This window comes from Microcaecilia unicolor, unplaced genomic scaffold (genome assembly GCF_901765095.1).
Source record: "Microcaecilia unicolor unplaced genomic scaffold, aMicUni1.1, whole genome shotgun sequence".
NCBI lineage: Eukaryota > Metazoa > Chordata > Amphibia > Gymnophiona > Siphonopidae > Microcaecilia > Microcaecilia unicolor.
In genome coordinates, this window is record NW_021963593.1 from 636369 (window position 1) to 661116 (window position 24748).

Consider the following 24748-nt stretch of genomic DNA (forward strand, 5'->3'; position numbering starts at 1 on the left):
GATGAGAAGCAGTGAGACTGTGGTAGAAGGAGAGGTTGAAAACTGCAGGAGGGCGAAAGTAGTAGCCCAATGCCGCCACCGCGGCCAACTGGGTGGGGCGAATGGGAGAAAAGATAACCTCCGTGGCATAGGGCCGCGATTGAGGCAGAGTCGTCAGGGGTGAGCCGGGTTTCAGTTAGGGCGAGCAGTTGAAGGGAATGGGAGATGAAGAGATCGTGGGTGAAGGAAAGTTTGTTGCAGACCGAGCGGGCATTCCACAGGGCACACGAGAAGGGGAGGGAGGAGGGGGGAGGAGGGGAATAGAGATGAGATTGGAGATATCGTGGAAATGTTTGCATAAATGAGATGAAGACGAGGACAGGTGTGGGGGATCTGGGTTGGGATTGATGTCTCCCGCAGATAGCAGGAGAAGGAGCAAGAGAGTGCGGAGAAGGGTTGGGGAGGTAGGGCGACGAAGGCGACGAAGACGGGATGCGCTTAGGAGGAATGGGGAAGGGTTCATGGCAGGAAGGAGGTGTTGAAGGTTGAGAGATAGGAAGGAGGAGGAGGACAATAGGGATGGTGAGGTGGTGGGGGACAGGGGTAGGTAGGGTATTGCAGTAGTGAGCAGGACGGGAGAGAACATGGATGGGCAGTGAGTTTGTGTGGTATACAGCGGTGGGAGGGGGAAAAGATTAGGGAGGGACAGGGCAAGGAATAGAATGTAAATGGGGGCCATGAGTAGTGACTGAGGTGTTCACGGGGGCAGGTAGATGAGCTGGGAGACAGGCAGGTGAGGGTGAGCAATCGGGCAGGGGAACGATGAGCTGGCAGGAAGATGGGCTGGGAAGCAGGCAGGTTTCAGGATGAGCAGTCAGTCAGGAGGGTGAAGGGCTAGTAAAGTGGCAGGTTGTTGATGGGCAGACAGGCAGGCAAGTTGAAGGGCTAACAAGCGGCCGGCTGATCGATTGGCTAGCAGGCAGGCGGGCAGGAACAGGTGATTGGCTAGTAGGCAGGTTGAGTGGCTAGCAGGCAGGAGCAAGTGATTGGGCAGCAGGCAGGCAGGAGCAGGTGAGTGCAGTGGAGAGCACAGCAGCAGGACTGGAACAAGCTGGAATGGTTTGGAGCAGGAGCAGGCGGACTAGAATGAGCTGGATTAGGCGGACTGGAACAAGCTGGAGCAGACAGACTGGAACAAGCTGGATCAGGCTTCTGTAGTGTAAAGATCTAATGCATTAAATTAGTTCTTAGGACCATCAGAAGTGCGTTTCCTTGAGAGCCACTGCTCCTATTTATAGGAAGTGGATAACACCCAGTTCTTCATCGGTCCATTATATGAGTTGAAAATCTATATCAAGTCCCATTTCCCTTTCCCTATTTGAGATTCTCCATGGAATGTTGCTACTATTTGAGATTCTGTTCCTACTATTTGAGATTCTACATGGAATGTTTTGAGATTCTGTTGCTACTATTTGAGATTCTGTTGTTACTATTTGAGATTCTGTTGCTACTTTGGCTGAAATCCCGTGCCCATGATGACTTCTTACATTCAAATTCTTGCTGACCTCCTTCCAGTGTGATCTTTCACTTACCAAACAGGACTATTACATCCAGTTGACAAACTCTCTTGGTTCAAACCCTCAGCGTCTCTTTGCTACACTGAACTGTCTCCTCAAAGTGCCTTCACCTCCAACTCCCCCTTCACTTTCTCCCCAGACTCTGGCTGAGTACTTTCATGATAAGGTTCACAAGATTAACCTTGAACTCTCAACCAAGTCATCTCCACCTCTCCTTCCCTCATTCCATTCTCTCAACCCCCCTTCAACCCCTGGCTCCTTTTCTTCCTTTTCTGAAATCATTGAAAAGGAAACTGTACATTTTCTTTCCTCCTCCAAACTGATTACCGGTTAATCTGATCCTATTCCTACCCATCTACGTAGCACTATCTCTCCTACTGTCATCCCTTCTATATGTCATATCCTTAATCTTTCACTTTCCAATGCAACTGTTCTTGATGCCTTCAAACATGCCATAGTTACACCATTCCTCAAAAAAACTTCATTGGACTCAACCTGTCCTTACAGCTATCTGTGTATGAGTGGAGGAGTGGCCTAGTGGTTAGGGTGGTGGACTTTGGTCCTGAGGAACTGAGTTTGATTCCCGGCACAAGCAGCTCCTTGTGATTCTGGGCAAGTCACTTAACCCTCCATTGCCTGCTGCATTGAGCCTGCCATGAGTGGGAAAAAGTGCAGGGTACAAATGTAACATAAATAAATAAAAAAATCTCCCCATCTCCCTCCATCCTTTCCTATCCAAGATTCTAGAACGTGCTTTCATCGTCATTGTGTTGACTTTCTTTCATCTCAAGCTATTCTTTTATCCACTTCAATCTGGCTTTTGCCATCTTCACTCAACTGAAACAGCCCTTGCTAAGTCTCCAATGACTTGTTCTTGGCCAGATCCAAAGGTCTCTATTCTATCCTCATCCTTCTTCATCTATCTGCTGCTTTTGACACTGTTGATCACCGCCTACTCCTTGATATGCTGTCCTCACTTGGATTTCAAGGCTCTGTTCTTTCCTGTTTTTTTTCTTATCTCTCCCATCACACTTTTAGTGTATACTCTGGTGGATCCTCCTCCACCTCTACCCCATTATTAGTTGGTGTACCTCAGGGCTGTGTCTTGAAACCTCATCTTTTTTCCATCTATACTTCTTCCATTGGTGTTCGGATCTCATCCCATGGTTTTCAGTGTCACCTTTATGCTCATGACTCCCAGATCTACCTCTCCACACCAGAAATTTCAGTAGGAATTGAGGCCCAAGTCTCAGCCTGCCTGTCTGACATTGCTGCCTTGATGTCTCACCGCAATGTGAAACTAAACTTAACCAATACTGAGTTTCTTGACTTTCCCCCTAATCCCACCTCTCCTCTTCCTCCATTTTCTATCTCTGTGGATAACACTGTCATCCTCCCTGTCTCATCAGCTCGTAACCTTGGGGTTATCTTTGACTCCTCTCTCTCTTTCTCAGCACATATCCATATCACCAAAATTTGTCCTTTCCTTTCTAAGCACATGTCACGTCTGTGGCCGTGACCCCTCTCAGACTCACCTTATTTCCTGTGGTCAGCTTCTGAGCTGGCTTCTGTTTGTTCTTTGTGAGTTAGTTCTGTCTCTGTCTCTGTGTGCTGGCTGTATTAGATTGTCAGTGTGCTGTCACCCGTTCCAGATTTCAGCTCAGTCCAGTCCGGATCTTCCAGGCTGCCCGACCCTTAGTTGCCTGGTGATTGTTGCTCCTGAGTCTCAGCTGCCTGCTGGGCTTATTAGCCATTTGGAACCTCTCTGCCTTTGCCTTTGCATTGCGTCTAAGGCCCTGGTATGTTGGTGCTTGTTGCACTTCTGCTAGTCCGGTTGTTGCCTGAGATTCTTGCCTGTTTCTTGTTAGTCTGTGTTTAGTTTAGGTTTGCTTGCTTTCCTTGCCTGGTTTCTTGTTTGTTATTCTGTGTTTAGTTTCTGCTTGTCTGTGTTCTGGCTTTGGGGCTGCTTGCAGCTCTTAGTTCTGTGTCTTGTTAGTCAGTGTTTGCTCCCTGTTTAGTGGCTGTTCTGCAGCGTTCTGTTCTGCCCTTTAGCTTTCCCTTCCTTGCCCAGTCTCCTGCGTTGCTGCCCATGTTCCTCCCTTTCCCCTCTGACCCTCAGTCCCTGTGCTGCCTTGCTGTTATCCAGTCCTGCCCTGTCCAGCAAGTCCTGCCGGCCACCTGAAGCCCAGAGCTCAACTCTGGGTGAAAAGTGGCCAAGTGCAGGTGAAGCCTAACTGCTTGCCTGAGATTTGCCTAGTCTCCGGTGTGGGGTGGTTTTGCCTGCCACTGCCGCTCCTCGGCAGTGGCCCAAGGGCTCACAACCAGTTTCCAGCTTTGAAAACGTGACAGCACACTACCAAAACCCTTATTCACACTCTTATCACCTTTCACTTAGACTATTGCAACTTGCTTCTCACAGGTCTCCCACTAAACCATCTTTCTCCCCTTCAATCTGTTCAAAATTCTGCTTCATGACTTACATTCCACCAGTGTCGCTATGCTCATATTAGCCCTCTCCTCAACTCACTTCATTGGCTCCCTATCTGTTTCTGCATACAGTTCGAACTCCTCTTATTGACTTACAAGTGCATTCACTCTACTGCTCCTCAGTACCTCTCCACTCTTATCTCTCCCTACACTTGTCCCCAGGAACCCTGTTTTTGATGCTGCTTTTAACTCCTAACCCCTATTCACCTGTGTAGTACCCTTGTATATTTTATCTTTCCCAACTTATTAATTCCCTTATCCCTTATTTGTCCTGTTTGTCTGACCTGATTAAATTGTAAACTGTGCTATAGAAGTGATAAGTAGTAGATTTGGAAATTTTAACTCCTGAATTTTGGATACTTAATAATTGAATGTGTTAGATTTGGAAATAATAATTCCTAAATTTTTGATTTGTCCAATGTCTTATAAATATAGGTATCTGAGGAATAGAAGTCATATATAATATAAGATGCTCATGATGATTTGCAAATTTCCTCAAACGCTGTGGGTCCAGGCTAGACTGCAAGGGTTACAGAGCAAGCACTGTCTCTCCTTTGAACATAAGAATATAAGAGTAGCCATACTGAGTCAGACCAATGGCCCAACTAGCCCAGTATCCTGTTTTCCAAACAGTAGCCAAGCCAGGTCACAAGTATCTGGCAGAAATCCAAATTGTGGCACCATTCCATGTAGAACCCCAAAGAATAAAAAGATTCTGGAATCCTAAAGAGTAACAAGATTCCATGCAGAATCTCAAAGAGTAGCAACAGTCCATGTAGGACCTCAGAGAATAGCAAGATTCTGGAATCCTAAAGAGTAACAAGATTCCATGCAGAATCTCAAAGAGTAGCAACAGTCCATGTAGGACCTCAGAGAATAGCAAGATTCTGGAATTCTAAAGAGCGACAAGATTACCATCGCATTTGGGACTTGTTTATACAGTAGTCTGCTGGACCTGGACCCTCTACGCTGTTGAATAGTTGAAGTGTTAGGGGATCATGCTTAAGGTTGGGGGGGTGGTTGAGGGGGGTATGTGGGTATGTAACACTATGTGCTGTTTAATCTGCTTTTGAGTTGTTATTCACTTGGCCTTTCATGCTTTGATCTTATGGAAAAGTTTCTAAAATAAAGATTTAAAAATAATAAAGAGTGTCAAGATTACATGCAGAATCTCAGAGTAGCAACATTCCATGTAGAATCCCAGAAGTTTCTGGAATCCCAAAGAGTGACAAGATTCCATGTAGAAACCCAAAGAATAGCAAGATTCCAGAATCCTGAAGGGCTGCTTGATAACAGTGATCATAATATGACCAGATTTGATATTAGCTTTGAAGTAAGTATACATAGGAAATCAAATACGTTAGCGTTTAACTTTACAAAAGGAGACTATGATAAAATGAGAAGAACAGTGAAAAAAAATTTAGAGGAGCAACTGTGAAGGTCAAAAATTTACATCAGGTATGGATGCTGTTCAAAAACACCATCCTGGAAGACCAGACCAAATATATTCCGCATATTAAAAAAGGAGGACGGAAGACAAAACAACAGCCGACATGGTTAAAAAGTGAGGTGAAGGAAGCTATTAGAGCTAAAAGAAAATCCTTCAGAAAATGGAAGAAGGAACTGACTGAAAATAATAAGAAACAGCATAAGGAATGTCAAGTCAAATGCAAAGTGCTGATAGAGAATGCTAAGAGGGACTTCGAGAAAAGATTGTGTTGGAGGCAAGAGCACATAGTAAAAAATTTTTTAGGTATATTAAAAGCAGGAAGCTGGCAAAAGAATCAGTTGGACAGCTAGATGACCGAGGAGTAAAAGGGGCAATCAGAGAAGACAAAGCCGTAGCGGAGAGATTAAATGAATTCTTTGCTTCGGTCTTCACCGAGGAAGATTTGGGTGGGATACCGGTGCCGGAAATGGTATTCGTAGCTGATGAGTCTGTAAACCTGGAGGATGTAATGGGGCAGTTCTACAAACTGAAGAGTAGCAAATCTCCTGGACCGGATGGTATTTATCCCAGAGTACTGATAGAACTGAAAAATGAACTTGTGGCGCTATTGTTAGAAATATGTAATTTATCCTGCGAGTCGAGCTTGGTACCAGAAGATTGGAGGGTGGCCAATGTAACACCGATTTTTAAAAAAGGTTCCAGAGGAGATCCGGGAAATTATAGACTGGTGAGTCTGACGTCAGTGCTGGGCAAAATGGTAGAGACTATTATTAAGAACAAAATTACAGAGCATATTCAAAAGCATGGATTAATGAGACGTGGAGGGGCATAATCGAACGTCGCCGGCCAAATAGATCGCCGGCGATCTATGTTGACGGCGGTGCTACAGCTGGCCAGAACCGTATTATCGGTTTAGCCCGGCCAAATGCCGTGGAGTTCGCCGGGTTTGAGATGGCCGGGTTTGTTTTTCAGCGATAATGGAAAGTTATGTCGGCCATCTCAAACCCCAGCCAAATTCAAGGCATTTGGCCGTGGGAGGAGCCAGCATTTTTAGTGCACTGGCCCCCCTGACATGCCAGGACACCAACCAGCCACCCTAGGGGTCACTGCAGTGGACTTCAGAAAAGCTCCCACGTGCATAGCTCCCTTACTTTGGGAGCTGAGCACCCCCAAACCCCCCCAAACCCACTACCCACAAATGTACTGCACCCACTAAAATTGCTCCATGGACTTGCATACAGCCTCTAGGACTTATTGCTGCTGTATAACTTTGGCACACCAGTTCACACCTGAAGACTAATCTCTCTGAAAAAGTCCTTTCTTGAAATAACCACGTTTACTCACAGTTAACTGCAGATCAGAGGTTGTGCCCCACTGGCAAAGAGTCCCCTGGTACTAAGATTAGCAGTAGGTCAGAGCTGACACAATGGTGTACAATGCCCTCTTTCAGCACTATTCAAGGTAAGAACTACGTTCTCTAACGTGGGTAACACAGGAAAGGGAACTAAAACTGGCTTACAAAAATGGCCACTACCGCATGGACTACAACAGGAAACAAAACAGGGCACACTCTGACCCAGTTAGCAGGGGGGGAAAGCACCATGGGAGTAGAGCCCAGTACCCTACACCCACCACAATGCATTGCTAATGTGACTCTGCAGGGCACCTAACAGAAAAGGTGTCACACTCACCCGAGAGCCACATCGCAACCAGGGAAGGGCTGTCGGAGGATACAACACATTCTGCTGTCATGGAGGTGGGTATGGCATTTGAGGCTGGCATACAGGCTGGCAAAAAAGGTTTTTAGTTTTATTTTTTTAGTTTGGAAGGGGATTGGTGACCACTGGGGAATATGGGGAGGTCATACCCCATTCCCTTCAGTGGTCATCTGGTCAGTTGGGGCACCTTTTTGAGGCTTGGTCGTGAAAATAAAAGGACCAAGTAAAGCCGGCGAAATACTGCTTAACGCCGTTTTTGTTTTTCCATTATCGGCGAAAGCCAGCCATCTGGTAGCCACGCCCATGTCCCGCCTTTGCTAATCTACCGACACGCCCCCTTGAACTTTCGCTGGCGAAGCGACAGGAAAGCGGCGATGCTGTAAAATGCCACTTTTGATTATACCGATTTCGCCGCTTTTAAGAAATCGCCAGCCATCTCCCGATTTGTGTCAGAAGATGGCCGGCGATCACTTTCGATTATAAGCTGGAAAGTCAACATGGATTTAGTGAAGGGAAATCTTGCCTCACCAATCTACTACATTTCTTTGAAGGGGTGAACAAACAAGTGGATAAAGGTGAGCCGGTTGATATTGTGTATCTGGATTTTCAGAAGGTGTTTGACAAAATACCTCATGAAAGACTCCAGAGGAAATTGGAGAGTCATGGGATAGGAGGTAGTGTTCTATTGTGGATTAAAAACTGGTTAAAAGATAGAAAACAGAGAGTAGGGTTAAATGGTCAGTATTCTCATTGGAGAAGGGTAGTTAGTGGGGTTCCCCAGGGGTCTGTGCTGGGACCGCTGCTTTTTTACATATATATAAATGACCTAGAGATGGGAGTAACTAGTGAGGTAATTAAATTTGCGGATGACACAAAGTTATTCAAAGTTGTTAAATCGCGGGAGAATTGTGAAAAATTATAAGAGGACCTTATGAGACTACGAGACTGGGAGACTGGGCATCTAAATGGCAGATGACGTTTAATGTGAGCAAGTGCAAAGTGATGCATGTGGGAAAGAGGAACCCGAATTATAGCTACGTCATGCAAAGTTCCACGATAGGAGTCACGGACCAAGAAAGGGATCGTTGATGATACGTTGAAACCTTCTGCTCAGTGTGCTGCTGTGGCTAAGAAAGCAAATAGAATGTTAGGTATTATTAGGAAAGGAATGGAAAACAAAAATGAGGACGTTATAATGCCTTTGTATCGCTTCATGGTACGACCACACCTCGAATATTGTGTTCAATTCTGGTCGCCGCATCTCAAAAAAGATATAATGGAATTAGAAAAGGTGCAGAGAAGGGCGACAAAAATGATGAAGGGGATGGGACGACTTCCTTTTGAGGAAAGGCTAAAGCGGCTAGGGCTCTTCAGCTTGGAGAAAAGGCGGCTGAGGGGAGATATGATAGAGGTCTATAAAATAATGAGTGGAGTTGAACGGGTAGATGTGAAGCGTCTGTTTAAGCTTTCCAAAAATACTAGGACTAGGGGGCATGCGATGAAGCTACAATGTTGTAAATTTAAAACAAATCGGAGAAAATATTTCTTCACTCAACGTGAAATTAAACTCTGGAATTTGTTGCCAGAGAATGTGGTAAAGGCGATTATCTTAGCGGAGTTTAAAACAGGTTTGGACGGCTTCCTAAAGGAAAAGTCCATAGACCGTTATTATATGGACATGGGGAAAATCCACTATTTCTGGGATAAGCAGTATAAAATGTTTTGTACTTTTTTGGGATCTTGCCAGGTATTTGTGACCTGGATTGGCCACTGTTGGAAAAAGGATGCTGGGCTTGATGGACCTTTGGTCTTTCCCAGTATGGCAATACTTATGTACTTATGACAAGATTCCATGTAGAACCCCAAAGAATAGCAAGATTCTAGAATCCTAAAGAGTGACAAGATTCCATGCAGAATATTAAAAAGTAGCAACATTCTATGTAGAACCCCAATAATAGAAAGATTCTGGAATCCTAACGAGTAACAAGATTCCATGCAGAATCTCAAAGAGTAGCAACATTCCATGTAGAACCCCAGAGAATATCAAGATTCTGGAATCCTAAAGAGAGTGACAAGATTCCATACAGAATCTCAGAGTAGCAACATTCCATGTAGAACCCCAGAGAATATCAAGATTCTGGAATCCTAAAGAGTGACAAGATTCCATGTAGAATCTCAGAGTAGCAACATTCCATACTACAAATTCCAGGGCAAGCAGTTGCTTCCCATATCTGTCTTAATAGCAGACTATGGAGTTTTCCTCCTGGAATTTGTCCAAACCCTTTTAAACCCACCTCCTCCGGCAAAGAGTGTGTGACTAGCTACAGAAATGATCAGTCGTAGCAATAAAATGCCACAACAGGTTTTTTTAAAAATCACTGACTAAATTAATTTATGCTGCAAATATTGATTGATGAGAGACACAGGTGTTGCTGCCAGAACCTCTCTGACCTCCTGCAATGTCCTGGCTTGGGATTGAGGGAAAATGGCGGAGGAGGTTTATGAAAAGGAGACCAACCAGCTTATAATCGAAAGTAATCGCCAGCTATTTCCCGACACAATTCGGAATATGGCCGACGATTTCGCAAAAGCGTCGAAAAGCATATATTCGAAAGCTACATTTGTGATAGCTTCACCGCTTTCCCTTCACCTCGCCGGCGAAAGTTCAAAGGGGCATGTTGGCGGCGAAGCGAAGGCGGGACATGGGCGGGCTTGGGCGTGGCTACCAGATGGCCGACTTTCGCGGATAATGGAAAAATAAAACCCGGCGATAAGCAGTATTTCGCCGGGTTTACTTGGTCCTTTTATTTTCACGACCAAGCCTCAAAAAGGTGCCCCAACTGACCAGATGACCACCGGAGGGAATGGGGGATGACCTCCCCTTACTCCCCCAGTGGTCGTCAACCCCCTCCCACACTAAAATTATTAAAATACAAACCTTTTTTGCCAGCCTGCATGCCAGCCTCAAATGTCATACCCAGCACCCAGACAGCAGTATGCAGGTCCCTGGAACAGTTGTTGTTGGTTGCAGTGGACTGCAGAAAGGCAGAGCCAGGCCCATCCCCCCCCTACCTGTTCCACTTGTGGTGGGTAATGTTGAGCCCTCCCAAACCCCCCAAAACCCACTGTACCCACATGTAGGTGCTCCCCTTCAGCCCTTAGGGCTAGGGTAATGGTGCACACTTGTGGGCAGTGGGTTTTGGAGGGGATTCAGGGGACTCAGCACACAAGGGAAGGGTGCTATGAACCTGGAAGCTAATTTGGTTGTTTATAAAAGATGTTTGAAGTGCCCCCTAGGGTGCCCGGTTGGTGTCCTGGCATGTGAGGGGGACCATTGCACTACAAATGCTGACTCCTCCCATGGCCAAATGCCTTGGATTTCGCCGGGTTTGAGATCGCCGGCAGTTTTTTCCATTATCGCAGAAAAACAAGAGTGGCAATCTCAAACCCGGCGAAATCCAAGGCATTTCGCCGGCCCACACTGTATTATCGAAAAAAAAGATGGCCGGCCATCTTTTTTGAAAATACGGTTCCGGCCGGCTGTTGCGCCGCCGCCAAAATAGATCGCCGGCGACCTATTTCGCCGGCGACGTTCGATTATTCCCCTCCAAGTGGAAAGAGAAAAATGATTTAAATTATTATGTATTGCGAATACAGACAAAAGTTGTCTATTCAAAGATAAATAATCAGATAGCTCATGGTGACAAGATATCTCAGCTCCTTACCATCGGGCTCAGGTTTGCAATTCGAAGCCACCTGGATTCCTCCATAGAGCCCCATCCCAAGCAACAGCATGAAAGGGAAGTACATCCTAGTGACTGCAGATAGACCCTGGAGACCTGAAACACATACCAGCACAAATTCAGAACAGTGTGAGAATTAAAAAGATGCAAATCAAGAAATGACCAAAAATACCCAAAAGCAAAATTCTAGAGGAGTCTCAAATGCAGATTTTTCCCATTTAATAGAGCCCCAGTCATTAGTTATCAGGGTCGTGCAGGAAAGAGGTGACCTTTATCTGTTTGATTCACACATTGGTTTTAAGAAAATAAGTTTAATGCATATTTGTAGGTTGACTTGCATGCACTAAGGGGCCCTTTTAGTAAAGGGTTGCCCCACAGCAACCCGAACCTACCGCCTGCCCAACGAGGCTGATGATGGTAGTTCTGCCTCGAGCCTGTACAATTTCTGGTGGAATGGAAATTCTTTTCTATAATTATTAGCACGGCACTAACCTGGGCAGTGCCATGCTGGGTTACCATGGGAATCATTAATGCCACCTCATTGGGTGGCGGTAAGTGTTCCACCTGCATGGCCATGCGGTAAATGCAATTTTACCACATGGCCATGTCAATTTTTGGTAGAAACTTGGTAAAAGGACCCCTAAATTTGTAGCCAATGAATCAAACACAGGGTAACAAGAGCCATGTGGGTCTCAAACTGGAACAACTACGCATTTCTAGTTTATTCAGATGCAAGTAGAGGAGTGTGGTAGCCGTGTTAGTCCGCTCTTAAGGTTATCAATAGAAATCAAACAAAATAAAACATGGAAAAGAAAATAAGATGATACCTTTTTTATTGGACATAACTTAATACATTTCTTGATTAGCTTTCGAAGGTTGCCCTTCTTCCTCAGATCGGAAATAAGCAAATGTGCTAGCTGACAGTGTATATAAGTGAAAACATTCAAGCATTACTATGACAGTCTGACAGGGTGGGAGGAGGGGGGTGGGTAGGAAGTATGCATGGGGACATCAAAGCATATCATTGATATTCTAACAGGATGGGTGTGGATAGGTGAGGGGTGGGTGATCAACAGAGACATACAGCTTTATGGTTTATAATGGGCTAGGAACCCCAGATCCTTGTTAAGTCCTTTCTGTTGGGTGTTAAAATATTCAGTCATTCTGACTTCAAAGGTCTTACGTTCTTGCATGGTTTTAAAGTTACCTTTCAGGATTCTCACTGTGAAATTACTGGTACAGTGTCCTGGTTCTGTGAAGTGCTGTCCCACCGGGGTGGGGGCCCTACTGGCTGTATTGTTCATATGATGTCTATGTAAATTGAATCTTGTCTTAAGCATCTGGCCTGTTTCTCCAATATAGCATCCTTCGTTACATTTTTTACACTGAATGATATATACCACATTGGAAGATGAGCAAGTGAAAGATCCCTTTATGTTGAATATCTTTCCTTTGTGGATGACTTTGGGGTCCTGTGAAATATTTTGGCATAATTTGCAACTGGATAAATTACAGGGAAGTGTGCCCTTCTGTTCCTTTTCAGTCTGTGATGGAAGTTTACTTCTGATTAGCTTGTGTTTTAAGTTGGGTGGTTGTCGGAAGGCCAGTACTGGTGGGGATGGGAATATCTCTTTCAGTAATTCATCCTCCTGGAGTATAGGTTGTAGATCTCTTATGATTTTCCTCAGTTTTTCCAGCTCTGGATTGTATGTCACTACAAGGGGAATTCTGTCTGTGGATTTTTTCTCCTTGTACTGTAGCAGATTCTCCCTGGGTGTTTTGAGGGAGGAGGCAATATTCTTGGAGATTATTTTGGGGTTGTAGCCTTTCTGTTTGAAGGATGCAGTCAGGCTTTTAAGGTGTCTGTCAGATGCAAGAAAATAGTTTACATTTATATCATTTCTACATGGTGCATTACATCAAGGGACAGAGTCAATAAATAACACCGAAAATTCAGCAATTATAAAAGTCAGTGCTCAATGTTATTCTATAAACGATGCTCGGGATGAGTGCTGAATATCGCCAGATAGACGGCTAAGTTCCATTTAACTGGTCAGGAGCCATTCCTGGCCAGTTGAATGTTTAAAATATTGGGGGGATAGTTTTTATACTACACTATCCACAGTGATAGGTGGGTCACAAAATTAACACAAACTCTTCCAACTTGTAAAAAAATTATTAGACACCACTCCAGTCACCAACAACAGCAAAGACATACCAGGAGCTGACGACTTGGCGAAGTACTTCAAGTAGAAAATCATACAATTGCGACTTAAAATACCTGTCAGCCACACCGAATACAGCACACTCCTGGACTGCCTAGACCCAGATCCTGGAATATATCCAGCAGACAGAATCTGGACGGAATTCACAATAATACCGTAAGATCTTATCTCACAAACGCTTAAAAGATTCGCCAAATCTCACTGCAAACTAGACATATGCCCAAACAACCTCATGAAATCGGCCCCTCAACAATTTATAAAAGACCTAACAAACCACATAAACTATATGCTACAAAACGGACTTTTCCCAAGGGAAAAAGGTAACATTTTACTCACCCCTATACCCAAGGATGCAAAGAAAAATGCAAATGAACTAAAACTATAGACCAGTAGCATCCATCCCCTTAATTACCAAAATAACAGAAGGCATAGTGACCAAACATAAGTACATAAGTACATAAGTAGTGCCATACTGGGAAAGACCAAAGGTCCATCTAGCCCAGCATCCTGTCACCGACAGTGGCCAATCCAGGTCAAGGGCACCTGGCACGCTCCCCAAACGTAAAAACATTCCAGACAAGTTATACCTAAAAATGAGGAATTTTTCCAGTCCATTTAATAGTGGTCTATGGACTTGTCCTTTAGGAATCTATCTAACCCCTTTTTAAACTCCGTCAAGCTAACCGCCCGTACCACGTTCTCCGGCAATGAATTCCAGAGTCTAATTACACGTTGGGTGAAGAAAAATTTTCTCCGATTCGTTTTAAATTTACCACACTGTAGCTTCAACTCATGCCCTCTAGTCCTAGTATTTTTGGATAGCGTGAACAGTCGCTTCACATCCACCCGATCCATTCCACTCATTATTTTATACACTTCTATCATATCTCCCCTCAGCCGTCTCTTCTCCAAGCTGAAAAGCCCTAGCCTTCTCAGCCTCTCTTCATAGGAAAGTCGTCCCATCCCCACTATCATTTTCGTCGCCCTTCGCTGTACCTTTTCCAATTCTACTATATCTTTTTTGAGATACGGAGACCAGTACTGAACACAATACTCCAGGTGCGGTCGCACCATGGAGCGATACAACGGCATTATAACATCCGCACACCTGGACTCCATACCCTTCCTAATAACACCCAACATTCTATTCGCTTTCCTAGCCGCAGCAGCACACTGAGCAGAAGGTTTCAGCGTATCATCGACGACGACACCCAGATCCCTTTCTTGATCCGTAACTCCTAACGCGGAACCTTGCAAGACGTAGCTATAATTCGGGTTCCTCTTACCCACATGCATCACTTTGCACTTGTCAACATTGAACTTCATCTGCCACTTGCACGCCCATTCTCCCAGTCTCGCAAGGTCCTCCTGTAATCGTTCACATTCCTCCTGCGACTTGACGACCCTGAATAATTTTGTGTCATCGGCGAATTTAATTACCTCACTAGTTATTCCCATCTCTAGGTCATTTATAAATACATTAAAAAGCAACGGACCCAGCACAGACCCCTGCGGGACCCCACTAACTACCCTCCTCCACTGAGAATACTGGCCACGCAATCCTACTCTCTGCTTCCTATCTTTCAACCAGTTCTTAATCCATAATAATACCCTACCTCCGATTCCATGACTCTGCAATTTCTTCAGGAGTCTTTCGTGCGGCACTTTGTCAAACGCCTTCTGAAAATCCAGATATACAATATCAACCGGCTCCCCATTGTCCACATGTTTGCTTACCCCCTCAAAAAAATGCATTAGATTGGTGAGGCAAGACTTCCCTTCACTAAATCCGTGCTGACTTTGTCTCATCAGTCCATGTTTTTGTATATGCTCTGCAATTTTATTCTTAATAATAGCCTCCACCATCTTGCCCGGCACCGACGTCAGACTCACCGGTCTATCTAAACAAGTTCTCGATATTACACGATTCTCAATCAGGATTTCGCTCTAATCACAGTACTGAAACCGTACTAGTCACGCTCATGAACAAATTCAAACAATTGATACAAACGGCAACAACATTCTACTGCTACAATTCGACATGTCAAGTGCATTCGACATGGTTGACCATGGAATTTTACTACACATCCTCGCATACTTTGGAATTGGAGGCAACGTTCTCAATTGGTTGAAAGGGTTCCTCACTACACGATCATATCAAGTGACTTCAAACTCGATTACATCAGCGACATGGAAACCTGAATGCGGAGTTCCACAGGGATCCCCCCTCTCACCGACCATATTCAACCTAATGATGACACCCTTGGCCAAATTACTATCGAATCAGAACCTAAACCCATATATATACGCTGATGATGTAACGATCTTCATCCCATTTCATCAAGATTTAAGGGAAATCTCCAACGAAATCAAGCAAAGCCTACATATTATGAATTCCTGGGCAGGTGCATTTCAGCTGAAACTCAATGCTGAAAAAACCCAGTGCCTGGTACTCACCTCGCAATATAATAAGAATAAATTTACCACCATCAACACACCTAAACTAAATCTACCAGTTTCGGACATCCTGAAAATCCTTGGAGTCACCATTGATCGACATCTTACACTTGTGAACCATGCAAATAACATAACCAAAACGACGTTTCATTCAATGTAGAAACTAAAAAGAGTTAGACCATTTTTTCCAAGGATTGTCTTCCGCAATCTGGTACAATCACTGGTACTCAGTCATCTGGACTATTGTAATTCACTCTACGCTGGCTGTAAAGAGCAAATACTAAAAAAACTCCAGACAGCTCAGAATACGGCAGCCAGATTAATATTCGGCACACCAAAATACGAAAGCGCGAAACCCCTACGAGAAAAACTACACTGGCTCCCACTAAAAGAACGCATCACGTTCAAACTTTGTACCTTAGTCCATAAAATCATCCATTGTAATGCCCCAGCCTACATGTCAGATCTAATAGAACTACCACCCAGGAACGCAAAAAAATCTTCCCGCACACCCCTCATTCTTCATCCTCCCAAGTGTAAGGGTTTGAAATACAAATCAATGCACGCATCTACCTTTTCCTATACGAGCACGCAGCTCTGGAATGCGCTGCCACGTAACTTGAAAACGGTCTATGAACTGACCAATTTCCGCAAATTATTAAAAACCTATCTCTTCGACGAGATATATCACAAAGATCAACATGTGTAACTGTATAATCCTTTGAACTTTTAGTACTGTCTTATAATGTCTTTTGCTTTAACACCATCATGTAATTCACCACCATGTAACACAAACCCTCTGTAAACCTAATGTTTATTCACTTCTATTTCCAGTACCCATGATGTATTGTAAGCCACATTGAGCCTGCAAAGAGGTGGGATAATGTGGGATACAAATGCAATAAATAAATAAATAAAACATTCATAATAAAACAAAAGACCCAATAACTTAAAATTAAAACATCCTGTGTAAAGTGTAAAGAAACTCATAATTGAACTTATTGAAGAATTGTTGAAGAAGAAAGCCTTCAATTTATCTAATTTATCTGGAAGCGCATTCCACAGTTGAGACCTTTTAACATTTATTCCAATCGGATATTTTTAGTTTAATGATGTTTATTGGAATTTAAAATTAGTACAAGACCATATATAATTTGACAAGATGTGCATATATCATATGTAGTTTTATGTAAAAGTGTTTTTATTGATGAAAGCATAAATGATACAGTATCATGCCAATCCTTAAAACTCCAGTGGCAAACATTTCAGACCTGTACTAATACATCTGAACTTCTATCATCAACATTTTATTTCCCCCCCCCCCTCCCATTCCCTCCCCCCTCCCCCCTCCCCCTCCCTTTCCTTTATATAATATGTTTATTGACCATATCCATTATTGAAGAGAAAATCTGTACAGAATGATTATCAAGGAAGCTTTACAGGAACCTTTGGACTGTATCAAAACAGTGATCGGAGCATTGTTCAACAAGATTCATAATGAAAATAAATATGGAATGTTGTCAACCTTCTGTAGTCAGTACATGTAGTTCCTGTGTTTCACTACTTTCCATGTCTCCTCCATCATATGTCAAAGTTGTGATTTATCAACAAATTAACGCCCACAGGGCCGGAGGAACATATCATAGTTTAAAATGTCATCCTCTTTTCCCTATCTCCCATACTCCCATCATTCTATATCATACTCTTCCCATCTACCCTCCCTTCTCCTCCTAACCCACCCTCAGATATCTTCCAGAAATGTATCGCGCTGTAAAATCAAAGGGAATTCAGGACCAGACTTCTACCTCTGGTATGTAGTGTCTGAATATATGGGCCCCAAATGTCCAAAAAGGCCTTCCTCCTCCTCGTCGAACCTCCCACCCCTCGGCGCTCACACAACATTAGTTCATGGAATCTATTCCTCCAGTGCCAGAAATCCGGGAGAGCACTACCCACCCATTGACAAAGTAATAACCTCTTGCCAACCAAACAGGCCCTACGGATCAGATGTCTTCCAGATATGCCCTGCAGTGCAAACACCTCATGTTTATCCAGCAACACACCCATCGGGGAGTCCACTACCCCAGAGCCCAACAGAGAGGACAGATATTGCAAAACCTCCCTCCAAAAATGGTGTACCCGAAAACATTCCCACAAATAGTGAAACAATGACCCAGGTAATCTTCCACATTTTTCACATAGTGGGTCTTCCACCCCACCCATCCTAAAAATCTGAGCTTTTGTAAGGTATGCTCTATGCAAAATTCGGTATTGGCATTCACGGAAACCTGCATTGCCAGTCATCTCCGGAATTCTAGAAACTAACATATCAAAATCCAAAGACAGCCCTGGTCTCGCTAAATCTCGGGCCCATCTCATTTGTATTAACTCCCGGTCCTTTAGAAGTGGCAATTTCCCCAAGATCTTATACAACTTAGAGACCGAGAGTCGTTCTGTGTCTCCTCCTGTTAAAAACTGTCTTATTCGGTGACAATGTCTATGTTTCAAAGCCTCTGAGTCTACCGTCTTCACATAGTGTATAATTTGATTATAGGCAAAAATGTTATTCATGTCATAGCGAATACCCAAGGCGCCCAAACTTAATAGCGTCCCTTGCTGGTTTAAAAGATGCTCCAGACGACTAATGCCCAAGCGTCCCCAAACCTGAAATGTTTTATTGTCCATCCCCGGTTTAAACAATAAATTCCCACAAATGGGTAACATATCTGATGTGTGTTTCGATATACCCCAAATACCCATCAGGTCTTTCCAAAGAAACCGCAAAGATGTTAGCAACAGGCTATTTCTTAGGTGTTCAGGTATACGAGCCCCAGGTGCCTGTAACAAAAAATAAAAGTGGCAAGGAGCAAAAAATTGAGCCTCTATTCTACGGGGTGTATAATCTTCACGGTCAAAAAACCAGTCACCAAAGTAACGCAATAAGCATGCCCTATTATATCTTCTCAAGTCTGGCAAACCCAGGCCCCCCTCTTTCCAGTTGCCCATTAACAGAGGTAGTGGTAGTTTAGCTTTTTTTCCTCCCCAGCAATATCGCCTGAGTAAACAATGTAAGACTTTGAGATCTCTATGTTTGATAAGGACTGGTAACATCCGTAGACAGTAAAGCCATCTGGGGAATTCTACCATCCGAAACAGCTGAATGCGCCCATAAAGTGTAAGGGGCAGTGTCACCCAACTTTTCAGTCTTGTCTCTGTACCACTTAGCAATCTATTCACATTCAATCGATAGAGATCCGCTGAGGTCATAGACAACCATATTCCCAGATAGCGAAATGACCCTCGTGCCCACCGAAGTGGGAAAGCCTGCCCCCATTCCTTCTTCTGGTCATCTGAGGACGCCAATGCCAGAGATTTCATATAATTAAGCTTGAATCCTGCATAATCTCCAAATTCTTGGAATAGCTCCAACAGAGCCGGGAGAGACTGGGATGGTTGTGTCAAGTGCACCAGTAAGTCATCCGCAAAGGCTGACAGAAGAAACCTCGAGGCCCCTATCGGGATTCCCTTGATCTCTGGATGAGTTTGTATCGCCCTGACCAAGGGGTCCAAAGATAAAACGAACAGGAGAGGAGAGAGCGGACATCCTTGTCTAGTACCTCTAAAGATATGAAATGAGCGAGAACAGACCCCATTCACCCACACATAAGCCATTGGCTCCAGATATAACACCTGAATCGCATCTAAAAACGATCCTTGAATACCATAGTGTTTCAAAGTCTCAAACAAGTAAGGCCAGCTCACTCTGTCAAAGGCTTTCTCTGCATCAAAACTAATTAACAGAGAAGCCAGACTCTTATATTTCACTGTCTCTAAAGAGGCCAAAATTGCACGAAGATTCCGAACCGCTGTCCTCCCCTTCACAAACCCCACTTGAGCCTCTTCTACCAAGTCTGGGAGTACCTGGGCTAACCTATTTGCCAGTATCTTAGCGTATAACTTGGCATCCACATTGAGAAGAGAGATTGGTCTATACGATCCAGGGTCTGCCACATCCTTACCATCTTTCGGGATAACTACAATCTGAGCTCTCTTCATAGTTTCAGGCACAGTCCTCTCCTCTATCATGGAATTAAACAAAGCTAAGAGCGGTCTCTTGATATGTTCATAGAACTGTTTGTAAAACTCCACTCGGTAGCCATCTGGACCCGGTGTTTTGTGAGAAGCACTTTGTTGTAACGCCAACATAAGGTCTCCTTCCTCAAGTGGGCTATTTAATCGTTGTATTTGGCGAGGGGACAACTTGGGTAACTGTACCGACTCTAAAAACATATCAGCACTCAGTCCTTCATCTACCGGCCTAGCGTATAAGGCCTCGTAATACTGGCCAAATCGATCTGCTATACCCTGATCCGTTCTCAACAACTTTCCATTTAAATCTTTCAGTTGTAAAATTCTAGAGGCTCCCCTTCTACTCCGCACCATATTTGCCAGCAACCTCCCTGCCTTATTGCTGTATTGGAATAGCTTATATTTATAATAAAATTGGGACTTAACCGCCCTCCGATGCAGCAATTCGTTGAGCTCTTGCTGCGTAATCAAAAGCAGTGACTTATTCTCCGCAGTAGCATTCCTACCATACAGTTTTCTATATTTGCGGACCTGCAATTCCAACCTCAAGATTTCCCTGTCTCGAATCCGTCGAGTTCTAGCACAGTAAGAGATTGTCCAGCTTATAATCGAACGAGAAAAACGCCCAAGTTCCGACCTAAATCGGGAGATGGGCGTTTATCTCACAAAAACGAATAAAGCGGTATAATCGAAAGCCGATTTTGGACGTTTTCAACTGCACTCCGTCGCGGATGCGGACAAAGTTGATGGGGGCGTGTCAGAGGTGTGGCGAAGGCGGAACTGGGGCGTGGTTATCTGCCGAACAGAGATGGGCGCATTTCACAGATAATGGGACAAAAGTATGCGTTTTTAGCTAGAATTTAGGGCACTTTTCCTGGACCCTGTTTTTTCACGAATAAGGCCCCAAAAAGTGCCCTAAATGACCAGATGACCACTGGAGGGAATCGGGGATGACCTCCCCTGACTCCCCCAGTGGTCATAAACCCCCTCCCACCTCAAAAAATGATGTTTCACAACTTTTTATTTTGACCCTCAAATGTCATACCCACCTCCCTGGCAGCAGTATGCAGGTCCCTGGAGCAGTTGTTAGGGGGTGCAGTGGACTTCAGGCAGGTGGACCCAGGCCCATCCCCCCCCTACCTGTTACAATTGTGCTGCTTAATGCTTAGTCGTCCAACCCCCCCCGAACCCACTGTACCCACATGTAGGTGCCCCCCTTCACTCCTTAGGGCTATAGTAATGGTGTAGACTTGTGGGCAGTGGGTTTTGAGGGGGATTTGGGGGGCTCTACACACAAGGGAAGGGTGCTATGCACCTGGGAGCTCTTTTACCTTTTGTTCTGTTTTTGTAAAAGTGCCCCCTAGGGTGCCTGGTTGGTGTCCTGGCATGTTAGGGGGACCAGTGCACTACGACTCCTGGCCCCTCCCACGAACAAATGCCTTGGATTTATTCGTTTTTGAGCTGGGCGATTTCATTGTCCATTATCGCTGAAAAGCAAAAACGCCCAGCTCACAACTTGGCGAATAAAACATGGACGTCTAATTTTTTCGAAAATACGCTTGGGTCCGCCCCTTCACGGACCCGTTCTCGGAGATAAACGCCCATGGAGATAGGCGTTTCTGTTCGATTATGCCCCTCCACATCTCCGCGCAAGACAGCCTTTTCCGCTTCCCAAAAAAGGGTCGGCTGCTGGCTATGAACCCCATTATGGAATTCATAATCTGTTATCCTCTCTGCTAAAAATGTCTGAAATTTTTGATCATTTACTAGGTCTAGGGGATATCTCCAAAGGCGCAGTCCACCCCCCTTCACAGGCCTCCCCCATCTTAGCCAGATCATAGCATGGTCTGAGACCTCATAGGGACCAATCTCAGCCTGAACCATCTGTGAAAACAGGGGAGTTGAAACAAATAGATAATCTATGCGAGATTGGGATGCATGGGCTCTGGAAAGATGAGTGTAATCTCGGTCCGATGGGTGTAAAACACGCCACACATCCACAAGGTCTAATGCATCACAGAGCAAAGTCAAGGCTCGAGCACCCCCTCCCGAACCCCTGGCACCAGCACCGGATCTATCCAGCTGGGGGTCAACCACTAAGTTAAAGTCACCTCCCAGGATAATATTCCCCCCTTTAAATTTTGACAAGTTGGAGATCAGCCCCTGAAAAAACTTCTTATCATATACATTTGGGGCATATACATTACAGAGCACCAGAGTATGACCCTCAATCTCTATCTCCGCCAGAATATAGCGGCCCTCCGAACTTCTCAAGGTGGAGGTGATCTTTATCTGCAGTCCTTTTCGAAAAAGAATCAGGACTCCAGCTTTCCTCCCCACCGCTGGGGCTTCCAAGAGAGATCCCACCCACCCTGTCTTAAATTTTAAGTGTTCCCCTGAGGACAGATGTGTTTCTTGCAGTAGGGCTATATCCACTTGTTGTCTTTTCAGCGCCTGAAGCACCTTTGTCCGCTTTATCGGGGACGACACTCCCCCAATATTCCAAGAAACTATCTTAAGTGACCCCAGTACACCAGAAATCCAATAACAGCGTGAAAAAAGTTATACATTTAAACAAAAGAAGGGAAACCCTCCCAGCCCCTAGGGCCTCCCTTTTCAATCCCTTTGAATTTTTTCTCTGAAACTCAAACTCTGTCAGATACCTCTCTCCCTCTTTAACCTTCCCACCCCCCATCCCTACCCCTCCCCCCCCAGAATCACTCAACCATTCCCTCATGGTTGAAATCACGTGAGCTCCCCCCTCCCCACGCCTTCCTTTAATGTAATATCTAATATAATACCTCCTACAATCTTACCCCCCCCCCTCGTTATGTAATCCCTAGACCCATCACTATTGGGACTATCCCCTTATTGGTATCCACAATTACCCTGTGAAAACCTCTATCCCAAAAGAAACCCATCCAACCTTTGTAATCCCTACTAGGGAATTTATAATATCAGATGTTATGGCCCAATTGTAAAACCATGTCTCTCTTCCGCAAAGTATGATTCTACGGGGCCCCTCAAACAAAGAACCTTTGAAACAGCAACAGTAAACATAGCATGCCCCATGTATCCTCTTTATAGTCAGTAATAGAGAGGTACATTCTGGGTTATAAAATTACCAACTGTGTCCCGTCAGCGCGGCGTGAGCTCGCCACCCCAGCTTTTTCAAGATCATCAGGTTGTCTTGGTTGTTCTTTCAGGCCGGATCCTCAGGGGTCAGGTCTCGCTGCACAAACTTCAACGCTTCTACCGCTGATGAAAACAGGGAATGTTTCCCATTATGCCAGATCTTTAGACGGGCTGGATAAAGTAAAGCAAATTGAATTTTCTTTTCAAATAATTGTTGGCACACTCCACGAAATGCTCTTCGCTGTAAAGAACTCCAGTCGAGAAGTCCTGGAAGCAGCGTACCGTATGGTTCTCATATTGTATAGTTCCAGCCTTTCTGAATGCCCGAAAAATTTCCTGTTTGTGGGCAAAATTCAAGACTTTGAAAATGACGACTCTTGGGCGGGGGTCCTTCGAATTTCCAGGCCCCAGCCGGTGAGCACGTTCTATTCTTAAAGGCCCAGCAGACAGTTGTAAAGGTAGAATTTTTGGTAGCCAGTTTTCTAGAAAGTCTCTTAATTCTGAATCTTTGATCTTTTCAGGCAACCCAATCATTCTTATATTACTCCTGCGAGCTCTAATTTCCAGGTCCTCCAGCTTACTCTCCAGCCGTTCTACCTTGCTCTCCAGGTCTTTTTGTGTTGTCTCATGCTGCTGCACTCGATCTTCCACATCAGATAAGCGCTGCGTATATTGAGAAAACTCTGACTGGATGTTTTCCAACTTCACGTCGATGCCTCCTAATTGTTCTTTAATCGCTTGTAATTTGTGGTCCACTGACGCCCCCAACATAGCAGAGACTTCCGCTGCCACCTCCGCGGCCCACGCCGAGCTCACCGACCTCGGGCCGTCTCCGTCCGCCATCTTGGAATCTGTTGTACGGGTCCGCATGTTTTCCTTTTGGGGGGTTTAGCCGCCATCGCACCTCTGCCAAGCTCCGTTTTAGTATTCCGCGATACCCCGATGTTTCGGATCACCGTTGCTGTTATCCTCGCTTTTTAATGCGGCGAAAGGAGATATTTATTTGCGGAAAACGGCGCGGGGAGGGCGGGAGCTCAGCACGACGACACCTTCTCTCTAGCCGTGCATCACGTGATCCCTCGGATATTTTTAAAATGAGGGAACGTCCTAGAACACTTTTTCTGCTGACCGTAAAGGGCGAGGTGGATGGTACATTCTCAAACGTTTTGCCAGTGTCAAAGGAACATCATTGATTCCATGTTTTGAAAATAAGGTCCAGAATTTTAAATTGTATATACATTTAATTGGTAGCCCATGTAATCTTAATAATATCGGGGAGTTATGATCAAATCTTGAGGTGTTAGATAAAATCCAGATACTGCATTCTGTGCCAATTGTAATGATTTCAACATATTTAGAATACCCAAGAAATTTGAGTTGCAATAGTCAAATAATGGCTTTACAAGTGCCTGTACAATCCTTCTGAAATGATCTTCAGACAATAAGTTTTTCAATCTTCTTAAAACCTTTTTTTATTAAAAAAAAAATCTTTTTTTACCAATAGCCTGAGATGAGCTTTAAATGAAATTGAAAAGTCTAAGACAACCCCAAGAAATTTAATTTCTCGTACTAATGAAATAGATGTATCTCCTATCATATGTTTCTCAGAGTAAGATATATTTGGTTGATTTGACAAGATTAAAATTTGAGTTTTAGACATATTTAACTTCAGCCTATTTAATCGTAGAGAGACATAGTTTCAAAAATTTCAGGGACTCCCCAAAAGATCCCTTAATAAGGACAGAGAACTGAATATCATTAGTATAGAGTCTGTATGAGACATTTAGTCCCGCAAGGAGTTTGCACAGAGAGATCCATGGTTAATGATGGTCCCCACATTGCTTGGAGGGTTTTTGAGCCAATGATAGAAAAATGCTGGATGTAGTCA

At 44.4% G+C, this 24748-nt stretch overlaps 1 protein-coding gene across 1 annotated transcript in view; it reads right to left on the bottom strand.

Moving 5' to 3' along the window:
* LOC115459485 (fucolectin-5-like) overlaps nt 1-24748 on the bottom strand; it is a 45124-nt gene that overhangs the window by 10054 nt on the left and 10322 nt on the right. Inside the window, exon 2 of the mRNA XM_030189291.1 lies at nt 10937-11050. Within this exon, the coding sequence (XP_030045151.1) occupies nt 10937-11021 (85 nt within the window). The 5' untranslated portion in view covers nt 11022-11050. The remainder of the gene's footprint in view (nt 1-10936; nt 11051-24748) is intronic.